Consider the following 26,927-nt stretch of genomic DNA (forward strand, 5'->3'; position numbering starts at 1 on the left):
AGACCAAGTGGAGGGAGGTTTTACAAACAGCTGCTCCCCCCTGGCAGCATGGAGGGGACCACATCAGGTTTTGTACTCTTCATGCTACAGAGTCCTGCAGCAGCTCCTCAGCTCTGTTTGGGAGGCAGCTGACCTCATCAGGGGACAGATCAATGTTAACTCTGATCCTCCTTTTGCCCTGAACATATTTGCAGTGTATTATAAAATTCAGAAAATGCATAGCTTGGCTATTTGTGCCTCTGAAGATTGTACACATAACTCCAGTGTGGGTGAAACTACACTTATCCAAAATCACTCACTCCAAATGTGATTATCAGTTAAGGTCACTGATTTAGATTAGGGCACTAAAATATTTTTCTAGGTTACATTTTGGTCAAAGACTGCCATATCCTCTGCCTCAGGGTGTGTTTTTACTTTCCTCTGCCCTATAAAAATGAGCAGACAACAGCTGCTATTCTTTCATTGTTCAGTGTCTCAGGAAAAAAACCTTCGGAGTTTCTTCTGCCCTGCATGGAATCACAGAGGAAACAATAACATCCCTCCTCTTTCTGTGATTGCTTCCATTGGGAGGCTGCTACAATTTCTGAATCAGACCTCCTGAGACACCACAGGTAAATAAAGAGTTGATTTCTCTGTGCTGGTATAAATCACAGCACTGACATATCAGTCCACATCCAGCTGTACCCTACTGATCACATTCTGCAGGACCACTGGATTCCCACTACAGAAGGTTGAGGACAGTTTTGTTTTTAGCAGCACAGGCTGAGCCACTCTTCTTTTTGAAGGATTAATCTCAGTTAGCTGCAAACAAACCAGACCTAGAATTGGAATTTGCTTGCACTTCTGCTGTATCTGAGATCTCTGTGTACCATCTCAATAGGTTTGTGTGGATGTAAGTGTGCTCAGAGCCAGATACAGAAACCTCTAGTGGGCTCCTTCAGGTGTGTTTGGAGAGGTTTTTTATTTTAAAAATGAATATAGGCTTATGGTGCTTCACACTTCTCTTAGAGTTCCTGGAAAATATAAAATATAACTTCAGAAATGCTTAGATGTAGAAACTAAAGCATTGGAAATGTGAATGTCTGTCTATAAGCTCATGACCTGTCACTTCTTTATACTGGATGAAAAATATATTAGCATCAGTCATTATTTGTCTAAGGTGAGATTTGTAATGTATATTTATCTCCATGAAATGTACATTTGTAATGTATATTTATCTCCATGAAATGTAAATTTAAAAGCATGCTTTAATTTTTAAAATGAAACATTCTGAATTGAGCACATAAATTTCACAAAGTTTTGTAATGTATATTTATCTCAATGAAATGTAAATTAAAAAGGATGCTTTAATTTTTAAAATGAAACATTCTGAATTGAGCAGATAAATTTCACAAAGTTCATTTCTAAAAACCCAGCCAAAAAAAATGACTGAGCTTTTACAGAGTCTTTAAGTGGTGGTGTAACTTATGGCTATGAATTTAAGCCTGGTATTCAGGTGTCCTTGTATCAATTTATTGCAGGTGGATAAGGTTCATCTTTCTTCTGCAGAATGGGTGGGAGGAATGAAACCAAAGTCCTGTATTTCATTCTCCTGGGTTTTCCAACCACTGGCGAACTGCAGCTGCTTCTCTTCTCTGCTTTACTTCTGGCTTATTTATTAACTGTGTTGGAAAACTTCCTTATCATTCTCGCCATCCGAAATAACCACAGCCTGCAAAAACCCATGTATTTCTTCCTAGGGAATCTGTCTTTCTTAGAGATCTGCTATGTCTCTGTCATTGAGCCAAAGATGATCACAGATGTCCTGTCTCGTGACAAAAGGATTTCATTCCAGGGCTGCATGGCACAGCTGCATTTCTTTGTGACTCTTGTTTGCACTGAGTACGTTCTGCTGGCCGCGATGGCCTCTGACCGCCTTGTGGCCATCTGCAAACCCCTCAGGTACCCCCTCTTCATGAGCCACAAGCTCTGTGCCCAGCTGGTGGCTGCCTGTTGGATGTGTGGCTTGACCACCTCCTCCATCAAGCTGAGCTTTATAGCCAGGCTCTCATTCTGTGATGTGGACAAAATCCATCATTATTTCTGCGACATTTCCCCCCTCCTGAACATCTCCTGCAGCGATTCCTCTTTGGCCGAGCTCGTGGACTTCACCTTGGCTCTGCTGGTCATCATGCTGCCTCTGTGTGCTGTGCTGGCCTCCTACATCTGCATCCTGATCACTGTGCTGAAGATTCCTTCTTCCCAGGGGAGGCAAAAGGCTTTTTCCACCTGCAGCTCCCACCTGGCCGTGGTGATTTTGTTCTACTCCACCACTCTTTTCACCTACGCCCACCCCAAGCTCATGTACACCTACCGTGCCAACAAGCTGGTGTCAGTCCTGTACACGGTGGTTGTGCCACTTCTGAACCCTCTCATATACTGCCTTAGAAACAAGGAAATCAGGGTTGCCATGAGGAAGACTTTTACTTGCAGAAGAGACACCAAAGAAATCAACTGGAGAGTCCCACAGAAGGGGCTTTGCTCATGAAGATCCCCTGGGAGCGCTGAGGAGATGAAGTCAGGAGGTCCAAACTTTAATTCATGCAACCACTGCTCATATTTCTTGAACTAAACCTTGATATATTTATGTATATACTATGGTTTTGACATGAGATGTGTGGGTTTGGGGTTTTTTTGCTTGTTTTCCCCCTAAGAATCTATGCTGTCACCCTTTCTTAAAAGTCTCCAGCTGAATGACTGCTCTGTTTTTAAAGGTGTTTGGAAATGCTGGAAAATAAAGCCCAGATTTGTTTGCTCTAGATGGAATAGAGTCCAGAAAACACAGTAAAATGCATGTGAAAATCAGCTAGATGTGATTTATTTAGTCCAAGATTTTGTGATTATCCCTTGAGAGAAATAGGCAGCAGAAAAGGATGGATAATTGTAATATTCTTAGATTTCTGGTGTAGGATAAAAGGGACCATCCTCTGAAGAAGAAAATGTTTCTAATATGGCATTAGAGAAGGTATAATGTGAATATTCACATGCTACAGCTGCATTGTCACTTGGCCTCTGTCTCAGCTCCACAACTCCTTCATGAGTTTTTAATTGAAATTTTGCAAGTTTTGAAGTTCCTTTAATGCAGTGATTTCTCTACACACATTGACTGGTTTTAAAGCACTGATCTGAAGTGATTGTTTTGAGATAATGTCAGGGAAATCCTTCAAATACACTGTGAAGAGGATTACCATCCAATTATTATGGGCTTTATGTAAACTATTAATAATATTCTTAGATAACCTGAAACAAATAATTCATAACCTGTTCAACAGGGGTTCCTTAGGGAAGGAGAGAATACAGAAAAGTCTTACAGAAACCTTTTGAGAAAGCAAGTTCCCTCTTGCATCTAGGCTTATTTCTGGAAGTTTTCCTAATAAACACTTTCAGAAAGTCAAGTACCTTTAAAGTACTGCAAATAAGTCACTACCCACAAGTAAAGAAGGCAAAACTAAGTCCACTCTCAGCTTTTGAGAAACTTTCCTTTTCTCTTAATCTCACTCTCTTCCTGCAGATAAGATATACTGATAGGAATGTATGCAAATGTGAGAGAGTCTGGGTTTAGAAGACACTGATCAATTGTCACTCACAACATTTGGGAAGCCGTTATATCAAGAATAGAAACATCTATTTCATGCAGATTTATTTAAAACCACATGCCAAAACAAAGAAAATTGAATATAGTTTGCTGTAACTGAATGTGACACTCCAGTGCTGAGAAGAATGCGAGTTTGCTTTTTGGAAAGCAGCCATGCCCTGGGTGTGTGAGATACCCAAACAGGAGCTGGGAGATATTTTCCCCTCCTGGGGTGATTGCTCACCCCAGAGCAGGGTTCCCTTAGAGGCTGGGCCCTCACCTGGACCAGACTGCTCAGTGTCAGAGGTGAGTGCACTCCTGGAGGCAGAGAAGAGAACACATGGTGTGAAAACTTGCTTTTGTTCAGAGAAAAGAAGCATTATTGCCTGGGGAGAAGGCAAGGGTGTCTGTTCTATTTTAATAATCTGGAAGAGGTTTTACAGGGACTTCTGTGAGCCACAGAGCAGCTTGAGAAGAAGATCCATGTTTACCCCTGAAAGAATTTCCTACCAAGGCTGCTGACACAGAAACCAAGAAAGAAAGAAGGATAAATAAGAGAAACATCAACTGCCTGTACCTATGAACACTTTGTTTGTCTCTGGTGACCAATGAGTAAAGTGTAAACTTATGAGCTTTGTAAGAATATATAAAAAGCATGCAGGCTATAATAAAACCAGTTTGAAGCTATAATAAAACCAGTTTGAAGCCTTCTGAAAATGGAGTGTGTGGCTTTGTGTTGTCTCTGTCTCAACTACAACACAAGGAAGCAGATTCTAATGGTTAATGAGGTCTTGATTAGGTCCACAGTGTTTTGTTTAGCAGAAAAAAAAAAAAATCTACAAGGGGCAGGAAGGGTTCTGCATAAGAAGCAGAGAAAAAAGTAGGGGCAGAAGACACACAGAAAGAGCTTTACACTTTATGGTTTGTGTTTGTTATTTTATTCCTTATATTTTTCTTATTTTGCAGGCAAAGGAAAATGGCACAAGGGAAAAATATCTCATTTGAGATTTCAGATGTCTGCTGTGAAGGTCCAGGACTCTGGAAACTGAATCCCTGGTGTTTTTTATGTACACTTATTAAAGTATATATAAGCAACATGCTAGGGAGAATGCTCTTAGAAGCAGTCAGAGGAAAGGCCAGTGATGTATTGGTTACAAGAGAAAAATCAGCTGAGTAGAAAAAATGTTCAGTATTTTTTGGCAATGTGTTCAAGAAACCTGAATTCCAAAAAAAACCAAACCTGGCTTTAATAACTGTACTGCAAGGTATGTGTGTATTGTGGGGTGGGAAATCTGAGCTTTGCTTTGTTAATTGTGGTGACAGAACTGGATTAAAAGTTTCTGTTTGCTCTTTTTTTTCATTATATAGAATGTAGTAATCAGGGCTTATGTATACAGTTAGTTTTTCTGGAAATTAAGGACATTATCAGGAAGCCAGTTTTTAATGTGTCTGCATTCTAGACTTTCTGTTTGATCAACCAAGGGGCAGACAGATCCAGAGACTTCTCAGGTGAATCAAAAATCTTCCTTTTTCACTGGCTAAAAAGTATCTCCAGCATCTTCCTTCTTAGCTGAGGTGTTTGTTACCCTCTTTAAAAAAGCATTGTCTTAAAGCAGTAGTAATTGTTATTTCAACACAACAGTTTTGGATAGGATGTAGGATATCCTTCAATGGACAATATGCTTGATTTCTATGAAATTATATTTCATAAGTTTACACCTACTACATTTAAACCATTGACACTTACACATAAAACCAGAACAAAAATAAGAATTTAAAAATAAGGTCAATGGCATAAGCCAAGACCACCCATCTGTTAAATGGCTGATGACAATGACACAGGATTTTGATGTTTTCTTTTACATTATTGTGGACAAAAGTATCTCTTTTTTTCTTATTCTCTTCTGGCTGGCTTTATTAATTTTTTTATCAGAACCAGCTACTTCTAAGGGACAGTTTTTCCCCTGTTTTGAAGAGGCAGGGTGAGACTAGAAGAATCACAATGTGGATGCATCTATTTCTCCCTTTTGACAATATGGGAAGCTTTAGGGATTGTGAAACAATCCCAACAAGCTTGAAAAGGCTTTGACTGGATGCTTGAGCTGACTGCCTAAACCTGAGCTCTCTGCACACAAAAATCCCCAGGAAAAGTAGCAAAAATATTTGATGAGCAAAGTTATGCAAAGAGAAATTCTTTCTCCAAATTTATTTCCCTTTCCTAAGACTCGTGGGTAAATAAGAACAAAGGATTAAATAGAACAAAGGATTAAATATATTAAATACCTTCTGAGGGTACCTAGAGGTGAGGTTGCATTTCAAGGACCATGGAGGGAAAGCTGGAGAAATTGTTAAAAATTAATTCAATGCTTTTAAAAGATTAGGTACATGCTGGTTAAGAAAAAGGATCTAATGGAAATGACAGCAAAGCAAATAAAATACCATTTCTGCCACTCAGCTTTATAAAAAATAATAGACTTGGATTTTTTTAAACAATTATCTACATTAATACATTTCTTGTCTCATATTTTCAATTGTTTTGCATCATCTGAAGTAGCATTTTTCCTGGTTCTTTTGTTTAGGGAAGAGTAATCGTGTGGGTTAGTTGCAATCTTAGGGTGAAATTTTTTTCTGCCAGTTAAATCTGAAATAGGTCTTCAACTGTAGAATGAAATGTCTGTTCCTAGTTGGTTGTAAAGTTTATTAAATTAAAATAGGTTGGATAAGCTGCATGCAGAATGTTTCTTTATACTGAAGATAATATAACAGGATTATTAGCTTACAAATTACCCTGTAATAGTTGACAAAAATCTGCAGATATGATATATCAATAAATTTTATACTTTTTTCCATATCCCATTTAATTTATTAATTAATAAATATTTTATAATAATATAAATATAATATAATTAATATATTATGGTATATACTATATAAAATATATTACATTATATATCAATCATAATTATTATAAAAATATTGATATATATGAATTTGTTATTTATATTTATTACTAATATGAATGATTATGTTAATATCTTCTATATTATTTTAATTAATTATATCTAATTAATAATTCTTATAATATTATAGTTATAAATATTGTTTACATTATATTAATATTTTAAATACTAAAATGTTATTTTCTATCATTTTATATAATTGTACATATAATTATATAATAATTATAATAAATACATATAATTTATCATGAGCATTAATTTTATTAACTTATATTTCTTATGTTTCATATATCATATATATATATTGATATCACATATTGAGATATATATTGATATCATATGTATTGATATCATATGTATTGATATCATATGTATTGATATCACATATTGAGATATATATTGATATCATATATATTGATATCATATATATTGATATCACATATTGAGATATATATTGATATAATATATATTGATATCTTATATAATGATATCATATATTGTTGTCTTCTTGTACAATTGCTTCTCCAGGCAAACTATCTGCAATCCACTGCATCCTCGTTTCCTTTTGGAAAGCAAAGATGGAAAACCAGACCAGGATAAGTGAGTTCATTTTGGTGGGGTTCAAATCCCACCCAGGATCCCAAGTTCTTCTCTCAGTTCTCTTCTGCACAATGTACTTTGTCACTGTGGTGGGAAACATCTGCATGATCCTCATCATCAGGATGGACCCCAACCTGCACAGCCCAATGTATTTCTTCCTGGAGAACCTGTCCACCTTGGACATCTGCTACTCCTCTGTCATCACTCCCAGGGCAGCACTGGCATTCTTGCTGGGCAGAAGGAGCATTTCCTACGTTGGCTGTGCTTCCCAAATGTTCTTCTTCTCTCTCTTTGGCACGACAGAAGCTTTTTTCCTGGCTGTGATGGCTTACGATCGCTTCACTGCCGTCTGCAACCCACTGCTCTACCAGGTCATCATGAGCAGGAGGCTTTGTGTGCTCATGGTGGTGGGCTCCTATCTGTCAGGCTGCATCAACTGCACCATCCAGACAGGCTTCACCTTCAGGCTGTCCTTCTGTGGGCACAGAGAAATAAATCACTTCTTCTGTGAAGTTGCTGCAGTGATCCACACCTCCTGCTCCAACACCCTTGTCAATGAGCTCGTAATGGTGGCTGTGTGTGGACCAATAATTGTGGGCACTGCCCTGGTGGTTTTTGTCTCCTATGGTTATATCATCGCCACAATCATCCAAATGCCTTCAGCTGAAGGCAGGCACAAGGCCTTCTCCACCTGCTCTTCTCACATGGTGACAATCTGCTTGTTCTTTGGGACAGTGTTCTTCATGTACGCTCAGCCTGGAGCTGCATCCTCACCCAGCAAGAGCAACATCATCTCCATCTTCTACACTGTGGTTATTCCCATGCTGAACCCTTTCATTTACACCCTCCGAAACAGGGAGGTAAAAGGGGCTCTGAAAAAACAGTTTAAAAGAAAAGGGTTTTTTAAGCACCTTTCCTGAAGTCAAGAATGAGCACGGTGTCCAATCTGTAAAATAAAGGACATCAGGACCTGAATGTAAAATAAAGGACAGGATGTAAGGTAAAGGACATCAGGACCTGCTTTCAAGAGTCTTTTGTGTTTCTAGATGGTCAGTAAAAGCAGGGTATATAAACAAATCTATGGCACTCTAGTGATTGTTATTTCAACTAAACAATTTCTGATAGGATATCCTTCAATGGGCAATATGTTTGATTTCTATGACATTATTTCATACATTTACATCTATTCCACTTAAATCATTGATGCTTACACATAAAACCAGAATAAAAATAAGAATTTAAAAGTAAGGTCAATTAAGTAAGTCAAGACCATTCATCTGTTAAATGGCTGATCACAGTGAAACACAATTTTGACATTTTCTTTTACATTACTGTGAACAAAAGTATCTCTTTTTTTCTTATTCTTCTCTGGCTAGCTTTATTCCTTTTCTAGAGCAGATGAAAGTGAGGTTTCATTTAACCATAATTAGACATTTACAATCCTATATATCTATAATTTAGGGGCCTCTTATAGCCATTCAAAAGATACCAGCATTTTAAAGCCATAATTAACACGATGGGTTGGACAAATTGAAGAGTACCCAAGTGTACTGAACATGTAAAATAGGACACAAACTCAGATTCTGGCAGCAGAATCTGCTGCCACACCTAAGTGTACTGAACATGTAAAAATAGGACACAAACTCAAATTCTGGCACTTATTTCTGGAACACAGCCAGTTCAGGTGGAGGCATTCTCACTCTGAACATCCACAGCTAAATTAAGTCAGACAAGAGTGAAGCACAGAGATGTGCCTTCCTGTGCAAATAACTCTTACATCTCAAATTTCCAGGCTGGCTCCTTGCAGAAAACCCATTTCTTCTTCTCCTAACCACAGGACATGGCACTTTCATAGAGCTGGTGGCCAGAGGGATAAGGAGAGCTGTGGTTGCTTAGTGAAGCAAGGGAGACACCACTCCTGGAAGTGCTCAAAAAGAACTGGACATGGCACTTGGTGCCATGATTTAGCTCATGGTGGTGTTCAGTCAAACACAACAATCCTGGAGGTCTTTTCCAACCTTAATGGTTCTGTGAGTGAGTGACAGACTGGGGTTGGGGGAAGGAGGATGGATGGAGGGATGGATGATGGATGGATGATGGATGGATGGATGGATGGATGATGGATGGATGGATGGATGGACATGGATGGATGGATGGATGATGGATGGATGGATGGATGGATGGATGGATGGATGGATGGATGGATGATGGATGGATGGATGGATGGATGGATGGATGGTGGATGGATGGATGGATGGATGGATGGATGGATGATGGATGGATGGATGATGGATGGATGGATGAGGAATGGATGATGGATGGATGGATGGATGGATGGATGGATGGATGGATGGATGGATGGATGGATGGATGGATGATGGATGATGGATGATGGATGGATGGATGATGGATGGATGGATGGATGGATGGATGGATGGATGGATGGATGATGGATGGATGGATGGATGGATGGATGGATGGATGGATGATGGATGATGGATGGATGGATGATGGATGGATGGATGGATGGATGGATGGATGGATGGATGATGGATGGATGGATGGATGGATGGATGATGGATGGATGGATGGATGGATGGATGGTGGATGGATGGATGGATGGATGGATGGATGGATGATGGATGGATGGATGGATGGATGGATGGATGATGGATGATGGATGGATGGATGATGGATGGATGGATGGATGGATGGATGGATGGATGGATGATGGATGGATGGATGGATGGATGGATGATGGATGGATGGATGGATGGATGGATGGTGGATGGATGGATGGATGGATGGATGGATGGATGATGGATGGATGGATGGATGGATGGATGGATGGATGATGGATGATGGATGGATGGATGATGGATGGATGATGGATGGATGATGGATGGATGGATGGATGGATGGATGGATGGATGGATGGATGATGGATGGATGGATGGATGGATGGATGGATGGATGGATGGATGATGGATGGATGGATGAGGAATGGATGATGGATGGATGGATGGATGGATGGATGATGGATGGATGGATGGATGGATGGATGGATGGATGGATGGATGGATGGATGATGGATGGATGGATGGATGGATGGATGATGGATGGATGATGGATGGATGATGGATGGATGGATGGATGGATGGATGGATGATGGATGGATGGATGATGGATGGATGGATGGATGGATGGATGATGGATGGATGGATGGATGGATGGATGGATGGATGGATGGATGGATGAGGAATGGATGATGGATGGATGGATGGATGGATGGATGGATGATGGATGGATGATGGATGGATGGATGGATGGATGGATGGATGGATGATGGATGGATGGGTGGATGGTGGATGGATGGATGGATGGATGGATGGATGGATGGATGGATGGATGGATGGATGATGGATGGATGGATGGATGGATGGATGGATGGATGGATGATGGATGGATGGATGATGGATGGATGGACTAAGCTGGATAGGTAGGTGGAAATATCTCTGCCATTTGTTCCTGCTCCAGAAGAGCCCCCAGTGTGTAGAGATCTTGCCTACAGGCTGTTGTCACCCTCTGTTCCTCACAGGACACAGCTAAAAGGAGCTGACAACACAGGCAACTCTGCATGAAGCAAAGGCTGCTCCAGCCGCCTGCAGGTGGGAGGCTGTGTCTCCAATGTGTGCTTCATGGCATCTCAGAAGAGACATTTCAAGCCCAGTGGCAGAATCACATCCTTGAATGAATTTATTTTCCCATGACCCCAAGGAGACATGCAAGTGGGTGCCAGAGAGAAGGGAGGCTCAGGGTCAATGAGAACAGCCCCAACTCCACCATTCTTTGTTTTCTACTAGCAATATTAAAAACACTTAATAGAATAACAGAATCATAGAATTTCAAGACTGTTTTGGGTTGAAAGGAGCCCTAAAACTCACTCAGCCCCACCCCTGCCATGGCAGGGACACCTTCCCTTGTTCCAGGCTGCTCAAGTCCTGTCCAGCCTGGCCTTGGGCACTGCCAGGGATGGAGCAGCCAGAGCCTCTCTGGGCGTTCACTCCTGCGCTTTTAGCGAACTGATCAAGTGCCCTGACAGTTCCTCGGGCTGCTGTGTCCGGGTGCTGCCCTGCTCAGCTCCGAGCCAGGCACAGGGGCCCAGGAGATCCCCGAGTGTCCCCTCAGCCCCGCTCTGCTCCGTTCCCCAAGTGTCGCCTCAATCCCAGGCGGTCCCCAAGTGTCCCCACAGCCCCGGGCTGCTCCGCTCCGCGCGTGTCCCCTGAGCTCCGGGCCGTTCCCTGAGTGTCCCCTCAGCCCCGCTCTGCTCCGTTCCCCAAGTGTCCCCTTGGTCCCAGGCCGTTCTCCGAGTGTTCCCTCAGCCCCGGGCCGTTCCCTGAGTGTCCCCTCAGCCCTGGGACGCCCCCAGTGTCCCCAGCCCGATTCCAGCCCGGTTCGCCGCCCATTCCCGAGCACGGCCCCGGCGCTAGGATGCGCTGGCCCTTTAAGGGCCTCCGCGCCGCTGGGGGGCGCTGTGCGCGGCGCGGGGCGCACGCGTTAGGGGCGCTGCTCGGCGCATGCGCGGCGCGACCATGCGGGTGGTGGTGGGTGAGTGCGGGCCTGGGGGAGCGGGAGCGGCGGACAGAGAGAGAACGGGGCCCGTGAGGGAGCGGAGGTCTGAGGGAACGGGGCCCGTGAGGGAGGGGTGGCCTGAGAGAGCGGCGGTCTGAAGGTGTGAGGCGGGGGCCGTGAGGGAGCGAGCCCGTGAGGGAACGGGGGCCCTGATGGAGCGGAGGCCCTGAGGGAGCGGGAGCCGGAGAGAGTGGGGCCTGAGGGAACGAGGGCCGTGAGGGAGCGGGTCCCGTGAGGGAGCGGGAGTGTTGAGTGGAACGGAGTTTTGGAGAAGGGCCAGGCGGGCCTGGGTTGTGGGTGCTGCCCGCTGGGTTGGAGCCAGGCCGCCGCTTCCCCCCCGGGTATGGGGGCTGGCCGTGTGCGCGGGCGGTGCTGCGGTATGCGGCCCCAGGCACGGGCCGCCTGTGCTGCAGAGGGGTGATGGCACAGGAACACAGCCCTGACGGTCTGTCTGTCTGGCTCTCTCACCAGGTGGTGGGACAGGCTTCGTGGGCAGAGCCCTGACCCAGCTGCTGCGGAGCCGAGGGCACCAAGTGACCCATGTGTCGCGAAGAGGGGGCAAGGATCGGATCAGCTGGGTATGAGCTGAGAGCGGTCACAGCAGGGGGAATGTGACAGGGCTGAGAAAGCAGGCTGCGTGCCCTGGCTTTCCATGGCATGGAGGGACCCTGCCAAGGGAGGTCTGGCTCCTCTGGATGTCCTTTTGCTGGGTGTTAAATGGGTCACAGTCACTGGAATGGGTAACTGCTGTAGCTCTAAGAAGCAAAGCCTTATCCATTCATGTTTGTCTCTGCAAATGTCAGGAAGAAACTGGCTGAAGTTCTTGGGAGCCTGCTCTGCTTGTTTGCAGGGAAGGCTTGAGCAGAGGGGAGGCCTGATGTGTGATGTCTCTGTCACTCCTGCCTAGGAGGAGCTGTCCCACTCTGGGCTGCCCCTGTGTGAAGCTGTGGTCAACTTGGCTGGTGAAAATGTCCTCAACCCTTTCCGCAGGTAACTTGATGTTCCATAGTGCTGTTGGCACAAGGTGGAGGCAAGACTGGCCAGTGTTGTCAGGGAATGTGGAAAGGGAGGAAACAACATGACCACAAAGCTCTTGAGTTAACCAGCTGTTGACATTTGCACCCTCAAGTAACCAGAACATTTCTGTGGGCCTGGTAGGTTCTGAGAGATCTTTGGAAGAAAGGTTTCCTCCTGCATCTACAGCTGGAGGCCAGAAACATTAGTTCCACATTTCCAAAAGGACATTGGGTGGCATGCCTACATCCAGAGTTTGACTTCTGGGAAGAACACCAGCTTTGGTGTCTAGCTCCTCTGCTGACTTTGTCTGAAGCCAGTCCAAACCCCACAATCTTGTAAGGAAAGTCAAGAGCCACCATCTCCCAAAGTTCCCCTGCCTTTGTGCTGAAACATGTCCTCCCTTTGCTCAGGGCTGAGGGGAGTTCCTGTGACCTCTCCTTAATGCCTTGTTAAGCCTGGCCTAGAACAGAGACTAGACAGAGTTCAAGAATAAAGCAGAGATTTATTAGGAGGCCTCAATGGGTCCACCTTGGGCAGCACAAGGGCCCAGCCAGGGCTGCACCCAAAATAGTGACAAAATGCCCCACTGCTCACGGGATCTCTCACTTTTATAAGTTCTGCACCATTTGCATATTGGAATTAATTGTCCATCACAGATTTAACCCATGAAGCCCCATCCTGCTTGTTTTTCTCTCTTCAGCCCAAGCTGTTTATACTCTTGGGCTGAGATTTGGATCATTTGTCCTTGGTCCCCAGCTGGAGCAGGAATTGTTTTGTCTCCCTGCTCTGTGCACAGAGCTCACCATCCCCTGATGTGAACCCAGACCCACACACTAAAGCAGCACAGAACCTGAAAAATAGAAAATCTAAAACCTGAGGCATCACCCTGAGCTTGTGAGCTGGTGTTGGCCGGGGCCCCCTGGGTGGCAGTGCTCCCTGGGGTGTCCTGTGAGCTGGTTAATCCCTGGCTCTCCCTTTCCCAGGTGGAATGATGCCTTCTGCAGGGAGGTCGTCAGCAGCCGGGTGGAGACCACCAAGGCCTTGGCCAAAGCCATCGCTGCTGCTGAGCAGCCTCCCCGTGCCTGGGTCCTCGTCACTGGCGTAGGTATTGGTTGGGCTTGGCCAAGACAGCACTCTTGGTGACCTGGAGAGGCCTTACCTGCAGACAGAAACACAATTCCTCAGGAGCACCTTCTTGCCTTGAAATGTCAGCTTTGTTGCCATCAGTGTCACTGTGTTTAGGCAAGCCTTGATAAGCTTTTAGTGCTGCTGGAGAGGAATTTGATTCCCTGTGCTTTGGCTAGGGCAGTTCTGTGTTTTCCTGTGAAAGCCTTTAGGCATCTTGTAGAATCAATTTATGTCAGTAAGGCCTCAGCTGAAGCCCTCTGCATAATCTCCAACTTCCTGCTTGCTGCAGTCTTTAAACCTGAGGTTTATCATTAAAGCTGCCATGCTTTATCCTCTGGGATGCCCAATACTAAAGCAGGCACCTTCCAGCCACCTCAGTGTGTTGCTTGCAGGCCAACCCTGTTTGGGTTTTGGGGCTGCCTGAGTGTTAGTGCATCCTGCTGAACCTTTAAAGCACATTATAGTTCCAAAAACTTGCCAGCATTGCCATCAGAGACCCAGTGCTGTTGATGTGAGGATGTCCCTGGTGGAGTGGTCAGAATCCCAGAATGGGCTGGGTTGGAAGGGGCCTTAAAGCCCATCCAGTCCCACCTCCTGCCTTGGACAGGGACACCTTCCACTGTCCCACACTGCTCCAAACCCCATCCAGCCTGGCCTTGGACACTTCCAGGGATCCAGGGGCAGCCAGGGCTGCTCTGGGCACCCTGTGCCAGGACCTCCCCACCCTCACAGGGCAGATTTCCTTCCTAGCAGCCAGTCTAAACTGACTTTCAGTTTGAGGCAATTCCCCCTTGTCCTGGCACTCCAGGCCCTTGTAGTCTCTCTCCAGCTTTCTTGTAGGCTCCCTTCAGGCACTGGAAGGTTGCAGTTTGGTCTCTTTTTCCAGGCTGAACAATCCCAGTTCTCTCAGCCTTTCCTCACAGGAGTTCTGGGCTCCTGGAGGCAGAGAAGATGGTCTGATGGGGAAGGGGGGGCTTGGTGTGCCCGTTCAACCCTGAGCCCCTTTCTGCTGTCACCCTGCAGGTTTTTACCGCCCCAGCCCCACAGCTGAGTACACTGAAGACAGTGCAGGAGGGGATTTTGACTTCTTCTCCCGCCTGGTGAGCTCGTGGGAGGCTGCAGCTCTCATCCCTGGGAGCCCAACTCGTGGTGTTGTGGTGAGATCAGGTGAGATGGGGCATCATGCTTATTAATGGTGATTGCTTTACTGCTGGGGCAGGAGTGGGGAGAGCTGGGTAAGGGGCACCAGTTCTTCTGTCTCTCCTTGTTGGGGTGCTGTTCCAGCCAGTCAGCCCCTTAAGGATTCTCCTGCTGGTAGGTGTGGGTGTGAAGGGGGTTTTGCCCTCTGGCAGGGGCACCTGGTGTCACTCTGTTGTCCCCACAGGTGTAGTGCTGGGTCGCGATGGCGGCGCAATCTCTCAGATGCTCTTGCCTTTCCGCCTGGGACTCGGAGGCCCCATGGGCTCTGGACTGCAGCCCTTCCCTTGGATCCACATCCAGGACCTGGCTGGGATCGTGTGCCACGCCCTGGAGAAGGAGTCTGTGCGAGGCATCCTCAACGGCGTTGCCCCATCCTCGCCCGGCACCTCCAATGGCACCTTTGCCCAGGAGCTGGCGGCAGCCCTGGGCCGGCCGGCGCTGCTGCCGGTGCCCGCCTGGGCCGTGCGGGCCGTGTTTGGGGCAGAGAGGGCAGCCATGCTGCTGGAGGGACAGAGGGTGCTGCCCAAACGCACCCTGGAGAGCGGCTACAGCTTCATCTTCCCTGAGCTGCCTGCAGCTCTGAAGGACATTGTGGCTTGAGGCCTCCCTGCTTGGGCTGGGCCCTGATGGTGTGAGCTCACGTGGCTGCCCATCAAAGAGGGGAGCCCTGCCCCTTGCCACTTCCCCATCCACATACAGAAGGGGTGAGCAGTCCTTTCCCCTGTATCTCACTGTGTGCATCCCCAGTTTAGGAATCATCCCTCTTACTGCCACCTGAATGTTAACATCACCTGCATTTGGGGAAGGGCAGGAGCCCCTCACAGGACTGTGGCTGTGGAATTGCCCATCTTCCCTTGGCATGGTCTGGCAAAGCAGCTGGGGGTGTCATCCCCTAAGAGATGTGGCAGCAGGAAACAGGTCCTAATGCTGTTGGAATTCCTCCATGGTACTGGAAGTTGCCCTTCCTGTTTTTCCCCATGATGACAGGCAAAGCAGAAGAGCTAAAGTCTCTTTCTTGGTCTTGGTGGTTGTGGGAGAAGATGCATCTTAGGGTGCTGAATACAAATTGCTTGGAGACTCTGCCCTCTCTTGTGGCTGGTAGCAGGTTGATGTGTCAGTACCTTCAGCTGAGTCTAATCCAAAGAGTTACACCCTTCCAGGGTTCCATTCCCCTTGTGCTGTGGCAGGGATGAGGAAGAACCTTGCTTTACCAGCCTCTAGAGGAAGGGGTGACAATCAGATTGTGCCCCCTGGACTGCTTTGCCTTGGTTGAGTGCCCATCTAAGCTTGAGCTCAGGAAAGCTGGGTGGTACATGCCTGTGTGAGCTTTAGTCTCAGCTTTAGTCCACAGGAGCATTCTATTGCCTTCCTTGTGCTCACCTCAGACCAGGGTGGTTTTCTTTCACTGATCCCATGAGGTGGTGCTGGTGTTCAGGTGTTCCCTCCCTGGGCACTGAGGATATCCCAGCTGCCTGCTCTGCCTTGGGAAGCAGTACCTCTTCCCTTGTACAGCAAATTGCAGTTTCATCACCTCACAGTGACAGAAAATGTATCCACATGCTTCCCTTGACCCACTTCCATATCCCAAAGTGGGTTGCAGGGTGTTAAGTCCACAGAGCAGTGAAGTTTATTACAGCAGTACTTCTGGAGAAATTCTCCTATTGTGATGTAAGCTGGGGCTAGAAGATTCTATGAAAAGGCACTTGAGGCAGATAAAGACCTGCTCTTTGCCATCCACAACAACAGCAGCCCACTCATTCCTGGTTTATGCCATGCTGTAGTCAGAGCAGCTGAAGGATCAGTCTTGGTGAAGTGTAGATGACCCTCCTGTCTCTGCTCAGTACATACTGGGGACATCTGTGTGACATCTGTGAGCAGGCTGGTCCTGGAGTTTGGGTCTCATTCTGGCAGAGCTGAGTGATCTGCACTGCTGCCTTGCTTTGGGGCTGGCTCTGGCCTGACTGCTAAATTGCAACACAGTATTAAGGACAGCAAGGCTCAATTCAGAGTTTTCTGTAGCAGTGGTAGTTCTGCACCCCATTTGTATTGTTAATCTGCTTTACACATTCTTTCACTAATTGTAAGACACTGATTTCCCTAATTAAAGTTGGTATTTCCCTTCCTTGTACCCCTTAATTTCCACTGAACCATGGACTTGAGTAAAACCTTTGACTCAATTTTCCACAGTGCTCTCCTGGCTGCTCCTGGCCTGGATGGGCATTCCCTCCCCTGGGTACAAACCAGCCTGGCCAGTGGAGTGCCAGGTGGGGAAGGGTTAAACCCAGCTGCTGGCCCATCAGCACTGCTGCTCCCCAGGGCTCAGTACTGGCACCAGTCCTTTTTTGTGTCTTTCACCAGTGATCTGGAAGGGGGGGTTGTATTCACCAATTGTGGTGTTGTGAGGGTTCCAGGATGAGGTGAGAGATGAGAATTGACTCCAAGTTCTCAGAAGGCTGCTTTATTATTTTATTATATTAAAATAAAATGATCTACTAAAACTATGCTAAAGAAAGAGAAAGGAGACATCAGAAGGCTAAACAAGAATGAATAATAAAACCTCATGACTGACCAGAGTCACGACACAGCTGGACTGGGATTGGTCATTAAGTTAAAACAATTCACATGCTGTGTAAACAATTCTCCAAATCACATTCCAGAGGAGCAAAACATGGAGAAGGGCTTCTCATCTTGCCAGGAGAAGAAATCCTGACAAAGGGATTTTCCATAAAATATCACAGTGACAGGGGGTGGAGTGCACTCTTGGTAAGCTGGCAGCCACCAGCCTGGGTGGTGGTTTTGGGAGGGTGGGAAGGCTCTGCAGAGGGGTCTGGGGACCCATGGGGCAAGGCCAGTGCTAGGAGGCTCATCAGGGCCAAGAGCTGGGTCCTGCACCTGGGTCACAGCAAATCCATGCATTATATGAAATATGAATCCCAATATTTCTGGGTGTGTCCTGCCTGGCTCTGTCTGACCCTTGCTGTTGGACCGAAGGTGGCAGCTGTGACACCTTTAGCCAGCTGGGTGCTGCAGCTGGGCACTCACAACAAATCCAGGCATAGTAGGAACTCAGTTTACCTCTGGTGGAAAAGGTTCAGGGGACGGTGAAGAGGAAGGAGAGGATTCTGTTGTAGAGTTTTAATCCAGAGTTTATTCCAGGATGACAGACTCTGAATCTGGTAACAGCTCCCAACAGAATCCAGACCCCATGGTCTGGATTTTAAGCCCCAGGGATAGGGGGAGGGGAAGGGACAGGTGAGGGGAAGGGACAGGTGAGGGGAAGACAGGTGAGGGGAAGGCACAGGTGAGGGGAAGGGACAGGTGAGGGGAAGGGACAGGTGAGGGGAAGGGACAGGTGAGGAGGGGAAGGGACAGGTGAGGGGAAGGGACAGGGGAGGGGAAGGGACAGGTGAGGGGAAGGCACAGGTGAGGGGAGGGACAGGTGAGGAGGGGAAGGGACAGGTGAGGGGAAGGGACAGGGGAGGGGAAGGGACAGATGAGGGGAAGGCACAGGTGAGGGGAAGGCACAGGTGAGGACCAACCAGGTGTGAGGAGGGGAAGGCTCAAGGGACAAAGACACTTGGACAGGCCAATGAGCCCGGACCTGAGGGGCACCTTTGAACTCCTGCCAAGCACACCACGACCCTGCTGGAATGTTAACATTGATGGACAGCACTTAGCAGGAGGGCAAAGGGGAAAGGAAAGGTTGGCACACCTGGGGGGGTGGGATAGGTGAACCAGGAAATGGCATCACCCTGCAACAATGCAGTGCTCCAGGCTCAGGGAGGAGGGCCTGGAAAGCTGAGAGGACCTGGGCGTGCTGGGTGACAATGGCTCAGTGTGCCCAGGTGGCCGAGCAGCCCAGTGGCACCATGGACACACAGAATAGAGATCCCTACCCAGGCAGGAAATCCTGCACTGAGCAGCAGCAGGGCATGGCCAGACAAGTGTGGTTCCTCCCCTAAACATCCCTAGCAAACCTTGGAGCCATCTCAGATGCTTTTCTCCCTCCATCCCATAATGGGTCCTTTCTCTCCTGGGCATTAACTCTGCCCCAGGCTGTGAGCTGACCCCAAAGCTGCTCCCACTGACCCATTGGAACAGGTCCCACACCCAGCCAGGGGCTGTTGGATCTCCTGGGACAGCCCTTGAAGAGCTGGATCAGTGTCCATTTCTCTGGTTAGGTTTCTCTCTGGTTTCTCTACCTGCTGGTGGGCACTTGTGCCCATTTGTGTATGTGTAGACCAAGTTTTTATTGTATAACCAGAAAAATTCACTTTGTAAAGGAGCAGAGAAGTGTTTTAATCACTGCCCTGGAGGCTTTACTGATAAACAATCCTGTAGCAATGACTGAACTTTTTTATTTCAAAGCACAGTTGAACACAAGCTCCAGGCAGCAAGTTGTGAGAGTTATAACTTGAGAGTCTGTGGTTGGGAGAGTTATAATTTGCATTTTTTCATCTTGCAAATGGGAGGAGTGACTACACTGCCATGAAAATTCCCATTTTAGTTCTGCTCCAATTACCACAAGGTTCCTTCTACTGCACGTGTCCTGATGCACATAACATGAAGCACTACAAGAACTTTTTAATTAGCCCCATGGTGAGAAAATCTAGTTTTGCTAATTATATTATTGTTATTCTTTTTTGAATGACCAGAAGTGCAAGGTGATTTGGGATTTTGCTTTCTTTTTGAATCCCATCATTTCCCTTAACAAAGGCATCATGAATCCTATAAGGGAAGGTTGTTGGAGTCTTCTGTTGGAGGTAGGTTTGCAATCATCTCCTCTGAGTAGAGCTGTGCTGTTTTATCTTGTAATTTGAGAATGACTTCTTGTAGCTTGTGTGAAGTTGGATCACAGAAACAGGAGTTTGCTGAAGGTATTTGCTCTTTCTGCCAAAAATACTGGAAGGATGAATAATTCCATATGCTGCCTGTGGCAATGATTATATTGTGAAAGAGGAAATGACCTGAAAATGCTTGTTTATCTTTTTTAATACATAATCTTACTTAACAGAGTCCGCTTCAGAGACACTCCCCATGTGTTGGGAGAGGTCTGAGGGAAGGCAGGCATGAATCATACCTGTCTCAGCATTTCTGTATTTCAGGGTTTTGCTGGAGCTCAATCTCACTTTTGTGTTAGGGGGATTACTGAGGCAAAAGAGAAAGGCTGGATTAGAGTTGAAAGCAAATTGCTTTTTCTCTCCCCCAAGCTTCTGTGAAAATACTATTGTTGTAATGGAAAATGAGAACAAAGAATCCACAGCATTAACTGTGGATTGTTAGAAAATGTGATTTCCTACCAAAAGTGGTTTTCCTTTTTGGATCTGGGGAAAAAAAAATCTGCAATTTTCAAGCAGAAAATAGGATTAAATATGTAAGGATTTAAAATGGAATTATTCACTGACATTAAGGAGGAAACTGTTATGGAAAAAATTACAGTATCCCTGCAGAGTATTCACCAAAGGCAATGGAAATGTGCAGAAAGTTCTTGTTTCTACAATTCTCTGAAATTCCATTTTGGGAATAGTTTAACAGTTTATAGGGGAAAATAAAAAAGTTGTGGTTTATTGTAAGAAATCGGATTTTTGTTTCAGCAGCCAAGTAGAGGTAGTAACTTCCCATCAGGGAAATGGCTCGGTCATCCTGGGCTGTGGGTGCAGGTGAGCAGCTGCCATCTTCTCTTAGAACTTCCCCAGTGTCTCCAAATTCACTGAATATTACAACATTCATTTTCTAAAACCTGAGACACTGTGATTTTTAACTCATTTATCCATATGCCATTTATCTGACTGAAAAGAGGTTTGAAAAAGCACTGTGATGCAGAGATCTTTGTAATAATCTAACATAAGGGAAGACCAGAACTTGGGAAGAAATTGGGGTTGAGACTGAGCTGTCCATGGGGCCATAAGGAGGAGTAGCATGGCCACAGTGATGTTACCTTTAGGGTGAGCACATTCCCACTCCCTCTGCAAACTCCTTGACTCTGATGGGAGCTGAGACAGCCACCTCCCCTATCCTGACTTATTTTTAGTGCACAGATCACCTGGCCTAATGTGGGCTTACCTGCCCAGCCAGCCCAAAGGTGGGAGAGGAGGATTAGCAAAGGCAGGTCCTGTGTGGGTGACTCTTGTCTGTATTTACACAGAGAGCCCCTGCAGCTCCCTGGAGAAGCTTCAGCCCAGCCTAACTTGCAGGTCCTTGCTTTGGGTGAGGTGCATTCCAGGCAGAGGTGCTGCTCCCCCAGCTCAGTGCTGTGGTTGATGCTCCAGAGGGAAGGGATGCCCTACAGAGGAACCTTGGCAGGACAGAGGTGGGCAAACCTCAGAAAGTTCAGCAAGGGCAAGCACAGGGTCCTGCTGGGGGTGAGGCCAATCCCAAGGCTGGGCAGTGCAGGGATTGAGAGAAGCCCTGAAGGGGAGGACTTAAAGGGTGTTTGGTGGATAAAATCTCAGTGTGTCCTGTCAATGTCTACTCACAGCCCAGGAATTAATCAAACCCTGGGCTGCATCAAAAGCCAGCAAGTCCAGGGAGATAATTCCACCCCCAAGCTCCCCTCTCTTGAGACCCCTCCTGCAGAATGGTGTCCAGCTCTGGGCCCCAAGCTAAAGGAGCACATGGACCTGCACAGATGGACCATGCACCTGCTGATCAAGGAGAGCCACAGATATGGTCAGGAGGCTGGAGCACCTCCCCTGTGAGAACAGACCCGGGGTTATTTAATGTATGGAGAGAAGAGAAAGCTCTGGGAAACCTCTCAGCAGCCTTCCTGCACCAGGAAGTGGCCTACAAAAGAAACAGAGAGGGACTTCACACAAATTCATGTGGTGATAGGAGTTGAGGACAGGAAAATGGGGGAAAGGAGTCAGTACACTGGATGGCAGGGCTGGTATTTGTAGGGACAGTTGGGAGAAATAGGTTGGTGTGAACGTTATAAAGTCTGACATAAGTAAATATCTCATCCTGCTTCTGGGAAAGGACAGGCCTGTGCAATCAGCAGAGGCCAGAGGCCAGGAAGCAGCTTTGGAGATAATTGTCATAGTTGAGATAGAGACAGTACAAAGCAACTCCATTTTCAGAAGGCTTCAAACCCAGTTTTATTATGGCATGCATGTTTTTTATACATTCTTACAAATCTCATAAGTTTACGCTTTCCTCATTGGTCACCAGAGACAAAGTGCTCATTGGAATAGGCAGTTGCAGGTTTCTCTTATTTATCCTTCTTTCTTTCTTGGTTTCTATGTCAATGACCTTGGTAGGAAATTCTTTCAGGGGTAAACATGAATCCTCTTCTCAAACTTCTCTCTGGCTCACAGAAATTGCTGTCAAATCTCTTCCACAGATAATGACCCTGGCAGACAAGCAGCTGAACAGGAGATGGGAATGTGTACTTCTGTCATAGAAGGGGACAGCTTCAGCTCTGCCAGCAAAGGTCTGGCCAGGTAGAGCAGGGAAATGATCCCAGCCCTGCTCAGAGCAGGGAACTGATCCCAGCCCTGCTCAGTGCAGGGAATGATCCCAGCCCTGCCCAGTGCAGGGAACTGATCCCAGCCCTGCTCAGTGCAGGGAATGATCCCAGCCCTGCTCAGTGCAGGGAACTGATCCCAGTCCTGCTCAGTGCAGGGAACTGATCCCAGCCCTGCTCAGTGCAGGGAATGATCCCAGCCCTGCTCAGTGCAGGGAACTGATCCCAGTCCTGCTCAGTGCAGGGAACTGATCCCAGCCCTGCTCAGAGCAGGGAACTGATCCCAGTCCTGCTCAGTGCAGGGAATGATCCCAGCCCTGCTCATTGCAGGGAACTGATCCCAGTCCTGTTCAGTGCAGGGAAATGATCCCAGCCCTGCTCAGTGCAGGGAATGATCCCAGCCCTGCTCAGTGCAGGGAATGATCCCAGCCCTGCTCAGTGCAGGGAATGATCCCAGCCCTGCTCAGTGCAGGGAACTGATCCCAGCCCTGCTCAGTGCAGGGAATGATCCCAGCCCTGCCCAGTGCAGGGAACTGATCCCAGCCCTGCTCAGTGCAGGGAATGATCCCAGCCCTGCTCAGTGCAGGGAATGATCCCAGCCCTGCTCAGTGCAGGGAATGATCCCAGCCCTGCTCAGTGCAGGGAACTGATCCCAGCCCTGCTCAGTGCAGGGAATGATCCCAGCCCTGCCCAGTGCAGGGAACTGATCCCAGCCCTGCTCAGTGCAGGGAATGATCCCAGCCCTGCTCAGTGCAGGGAATGATCCCAGCCCTGCTCAGTGCAGGGAACTGATCCCAGCCCTGCTCAGTGCAGGGAATGATCCCAGCCCTGCTCAGTGCAGGGAATGATCCCAGCCCTGCTCAGTGCAGGGAACTGATCCCAGCCCTGCTCAGTGCAGGGAATGATCCCAGTCCTGCCCAGTGCAGGACTGGGTCAAGGCCAGCACTCCAGGACAAGAAGGACAGTCATACATACACTGGACTGACTTCCTTGGAGGGTCTCCAAATTAATCACTGGGCTGGGTACATGGCATTCAAGGAGAGGCTGGGAGAACTGGGTTTGTTCACCCATACAGGAGAGAAGGCTGAGGGGAAACCTGATTTCTGTGTATAACTAGCTGATGAGATGAGGATACAGAGGAGATAGAGCCTTCCTGGAGATGTACAACAAGATGAAAGGCAACAGAGACTAACTGGAACATCCTAAGTTCTCACTGAATGTAAGGGAATTTGTTTTTTTGTTTTGCTTTGTTTTGTTTTGTTTGGTTTGGTTTGGTTATATACTTGAACAGTTCACAGAATTTGTGAGACTTGATGACTTCCAGAAATCCCTCCTGGATTAATCATAAATTATCCTATGATTTTGTGTTCTAATAATTCTATAGTCCAACACCCATTTATACTCATCTTTACTGCTCTTGTTTGTGCAGGGATAAAGAATGGAATCAAAGAACATCACCACCACTGTGACAGAATTTGTCCTGTTGGGCCTGACACAGAGCCACAAGGTGCAGTATTGTCTCTATGGGATCTTCTTTCTCATCTATGCACTGACCTGGCTGCTGAACGTCACCATCATGGCCACTGTGGCTGTGGACCACCACCTCCACAGCCCCATGTACTTTCTCCTGGCCAACCTCGCTTTCCTTGACATCAGTGATTCCTCAGTCAACACTCCCAAGCTGCTGTCAGGCCTCCTTGCCCAGCACAGAGTCATCTCCTTCCACCAGTGTTTCCTCCAGGTGTTCTTCTTCCATTTCATTGCGGGTGCCTTGGCGTTTCTGCTCCTGGCAATGGTGGTGGATCGCTACGTGGCCATCTGCGAGCCCCTGCGCTACCGGGCCATCATGAACCTGAGCACCTGCACAGGGCTGGTGGCAGCTGCATGGCTGGGTGGATTTCTTCATTCCATTACACAAACTGGCCCTCTCCTGCAGCTGCCATTCTGTGGCCCAAATGTACTGGACAATTTCTACTGTGATATCCCCCAGGTCATCAAACTGGCCTGCACTGACACTCGCGTGGCTGAGCTGCAGATGGTGTTTAACAGTGGAGTGATCCTCATCAGCCTTTTTGTAATCTTGATTATTTCTTACATTGGCATCTTGCTGAAGATAAGGACGTGCATCACAGAAGGGAAGCAAAAAGCTCTGTCTACCTGTGGAACACAGATAACTGTTGTGAGCTTAACCTTCATCCCCTGCATCCTCACCTATGCCCAGCCTTATAAGAAATCCCCTGGGGACAAGGTGGCCTCTGTCATTTTCACTGTGGTCACTCCAATGCTGAACCCAATGATCTACACACTCAGAAACACTGAGATGAAAAAGGCCATCAGGAGAACACTGGGCAAAATGTTTCTGTCAGCAGGAAAACAGAAACCAGAGTGGACAGTAGATCCAAAGTCATCAAATCTGGTGTTCCCATGACAAAACTGGTGCTCATGATGCTCATAAGTTCATCACTGATATTCCTGTATAAAAGAATGTAGGGTGCCCCTGACTCTGGGAATGATTGGTATCTGACTCTATTGATTCAGAATGCTGAACAATTGCTTTAATAAACTATACTATATTACATTAAATAAAGTTTTCTTTGTCTCTTCAGTGTGTTGGTTGTTTCTGGCTCCAGGGGGGATAATTATAGAATTGTGGCATCAGCTGTGGCTCTGGAGTGCTAACTCAGGTGCCTTAGTTAAAGCTCTAAGATGCGTGAATTTATTTGTAATTATTTATTGTATTTATTATTTCTTGTAACTTATATAATTCCTGAACCATGTGGTCTCTAGAAGCCATTGCTAGAATTCTCCAGATCATTTATTCATTCAAAAATTCAATAAATCCAACAATTTTCTTTCTTTCTTTCTTTCTTTCTTTCTTTCTTTCTTTCTCTTTCTTTCTTTCTTTCTTTCTTTTTCTTTCTTTCTTTCTTTCTTTCTTTCTTTCTTTCTTTCTTTCTTTCTTTCTTTCTTTCTTTCTTTCTTTCTTTCTTTCTCTTTCTTTCTCTTTCTTTCTTTCTTTTTCTTTCTTTCTTTTTCTTTCTTTTTCTTTCTCTTTCTTTCTTTCTTTCTTTTTCTTTCTTTTTCTTTCTCTTTCTTTCTTTCTTTCTTTTTCTTTCTTTCTTTTTCTTTCTTTTTCTTTCTTTCTTTTTCTTTTTCTTTCTCTTTCTTTCTTTCTTTCTTTCTTTCTTTCTTTCTTTCTTTCTTTCTTTCTTTCTCTTTTTCTCTCTTTTTTCTTTCTCTTTCTCTCTCTCTTTTTCTCTCTTTTTTCTTTCTTTTTTCTTTCTCTTTCTCTCTCTTTTTTCTTTCTCTCTTTCTTTCTCTCTTTATCTCCCTTCCATTCTATACTCCATAGATACATGTATATTAATAATCCCCTTGTAATGCAAATAAAAAATTAAGCTCAACGCTGACCTTTATTGTCATAAGCTGAACTAAAGAAGCACATTCCAACAATGCTAAAACTTCATTATGTGGTTCTAAAGTGAAGAATCAAGAATCAATGACTAATTCAGCTGTTTTCTTGGAGCTTCCTTAAGGAGATCAAGTGCACCCATGGCAGGAGGTGATTTGACAGAACCACAAACTGTGGCAGCATGTTGAGCTCAGCAACCCATTTAAAGCAGTACCAATTTTTGCCAGAAAAAGTGAATTAATTAGTTATTAAATACCCCTTCACACAGACTTCTGAAAATAATTAATAGAAAGAAAGTAACATGTTAAAATATACTATTTTTTAAAATGCATTCTTCCATAAAAGTGCAAGAATCAATAGTTCACATATTGGGGCTGGGGAGATGAATCCAGGCACAAACTTCTGCCCTGCTCTATTTGTGAAGCTGTGATGCACTGAATGACACAATTTAACCAGAATTTCCCTTTTTTAATAGAGGAGACAGGATGGTGTAAGTGTGAGCTCAGCTCTAGCAAAACCCATGGCTGTGCTTCTTAGGGACCAAAAATCAGGGCTCCTTGCTAGAGGTGAAATTCTGATTTACACCAGCCAGAAACCAGCCTTGTTTCCTACCACCCCAGTTCCTGTTTGGGGCATCCCTCGTGCACACGTGGAAACAGGAAACAGAAGAGATGAATTCAGGAAAAACAGAAAGGTGCTGATAGTGCTTGGTGAGAGGGCACTGCAGCAGGAATAAAAAAGGTTTGTTCCAAATGGATGAGTGATTGTGGATGTCTCTTTCTCCTTGGACCAGAGTCTGAAACATCTTCTAAAAAGGCAAATTAAAAGCTTTAACCATTTGGAATGCAATGTCCCTTGAAGTGATTAACACTACTGTTATTAAACTAGTGATTAAATTATTTT

General features: G+C 46.1%; 4 protein-coding genes across 6 annotated transcripts; all 4 read left to right on the top strand.

Annotated features, from left to right (window-relative positions):
* Positions 1 to 1,549: 1,549 nt before the first annotated feature.
* Positions 1,550 to 2,527, top strand: LOC129130821 (olfactory receptor 6Y1-like). Its single transcript, XM_054649401.2, has one exon. The coding sequence runs from the start codon at positions 1,550 to 1,552 to the stop codon at positions 2,525 to 2,527; it is 978 nt and encodes a 325-aa protein (XP_054505376.2).
* Positions 2,528 to 7,148: 4,621 nt separating this feature from the next.
* LOC129130820 (olfactory receptor OR9H1-like) lies at positions 7,149 to 8,093 on the top strand. The gene has a single exon (XM_054649400.2). The coding sequence runs from the start codon at positions 7,152 to 7,154 to the stop codon at positions 8,091 to 8,093; it is 942 nt and encodes a 313-aa protein (XP_054505375.2). The 5' UTR covers positions 7,149 to 7,151.
* A 3,614-nt stretch (positions 8,094 to 11,707) lies between these two features.
* On the top strand, positions 11,708 to 16,038 carry SDR39U1 (short chain dehydrogenase/reductase family 39U member 1). 3 transcript variants are annotated; one of them, XM_054649799.2, is made up of 6 exons: positions 11,714 to 11,781; positions 12,277 to 12,383; positions 12,713 to 12,795; positions 13,806 to 13,927; positions 14,974 to 15,117; positions 15,335 to 16,038. In XM_054649799.2, the coding sequence occupies exons 1-6, from the start codon at positions 11,751 to 11,753 to the stop codon at positions 15,748 to 15,750; spliced, it is 903 nt and encodes a 300-aa protein (XP_054505774.2). In that variant the 5' UTR covers positions 11,714 to 11,750; the 3' UTR covers positions 15,751 to 16,038. The 3 variants fall into 3 exon arrangements, with proteins under 3 accessions (XP_077046954.1, XP_054505774.2, XP_077046955.1); XM_077190839.1 differs by lacking the exon at positions 13,806 to 13,927 and having other exon boundaries at positions 11,708 to 11,781; XM_077190840.1 differs by lacking the exons at positions 11,714 to 11,781; positions 13,806 to 13,927 and adding an exon at positions 11,826 to 11,848.
* A 2,651-nt stretch (positions 16,039 to 18,689) lies between these two features.
* On the top strand, positions 18,690 to 25,109 carry LOC129131040 (olfactory receptor 4D1-like). The gene is made up of 2 exons (XM_077190808.1): positions 18,690 to 19,913; positions 24,042 to 25,109. The coding sequence occupies exon 2, from the start codon at positions 24,051 to 24,053 to the stop codon at positions 25,038 to 25,040; it is 990 nt and encodes a 329-aa protein (XP_077046923.1). The 5' UTR covers positions 18,690 to 19,913; positions 24,042 to 24,050; the 3' UTR covers positions 25,041 to 25,109.
* The last annotated feature ends 1,818 nt before the right edge of the window (positions 25,110 to 26,927 follow it).

This window comes from Agelaius phoeniceus, chromosome 26, assembly GCF_051311805.1.
Source record: "Agelaius phoeniceus isolate bAgePho1 chromosome 26, bAgePho1.hap1, whole genome shotgun sequence".
Taxonomy (NCBI): Eukaryota; Metazoa; Chordata; class Aves; order Passeriformes; family Icteridae; genus Agelaius; species Agelaius phoeniceus.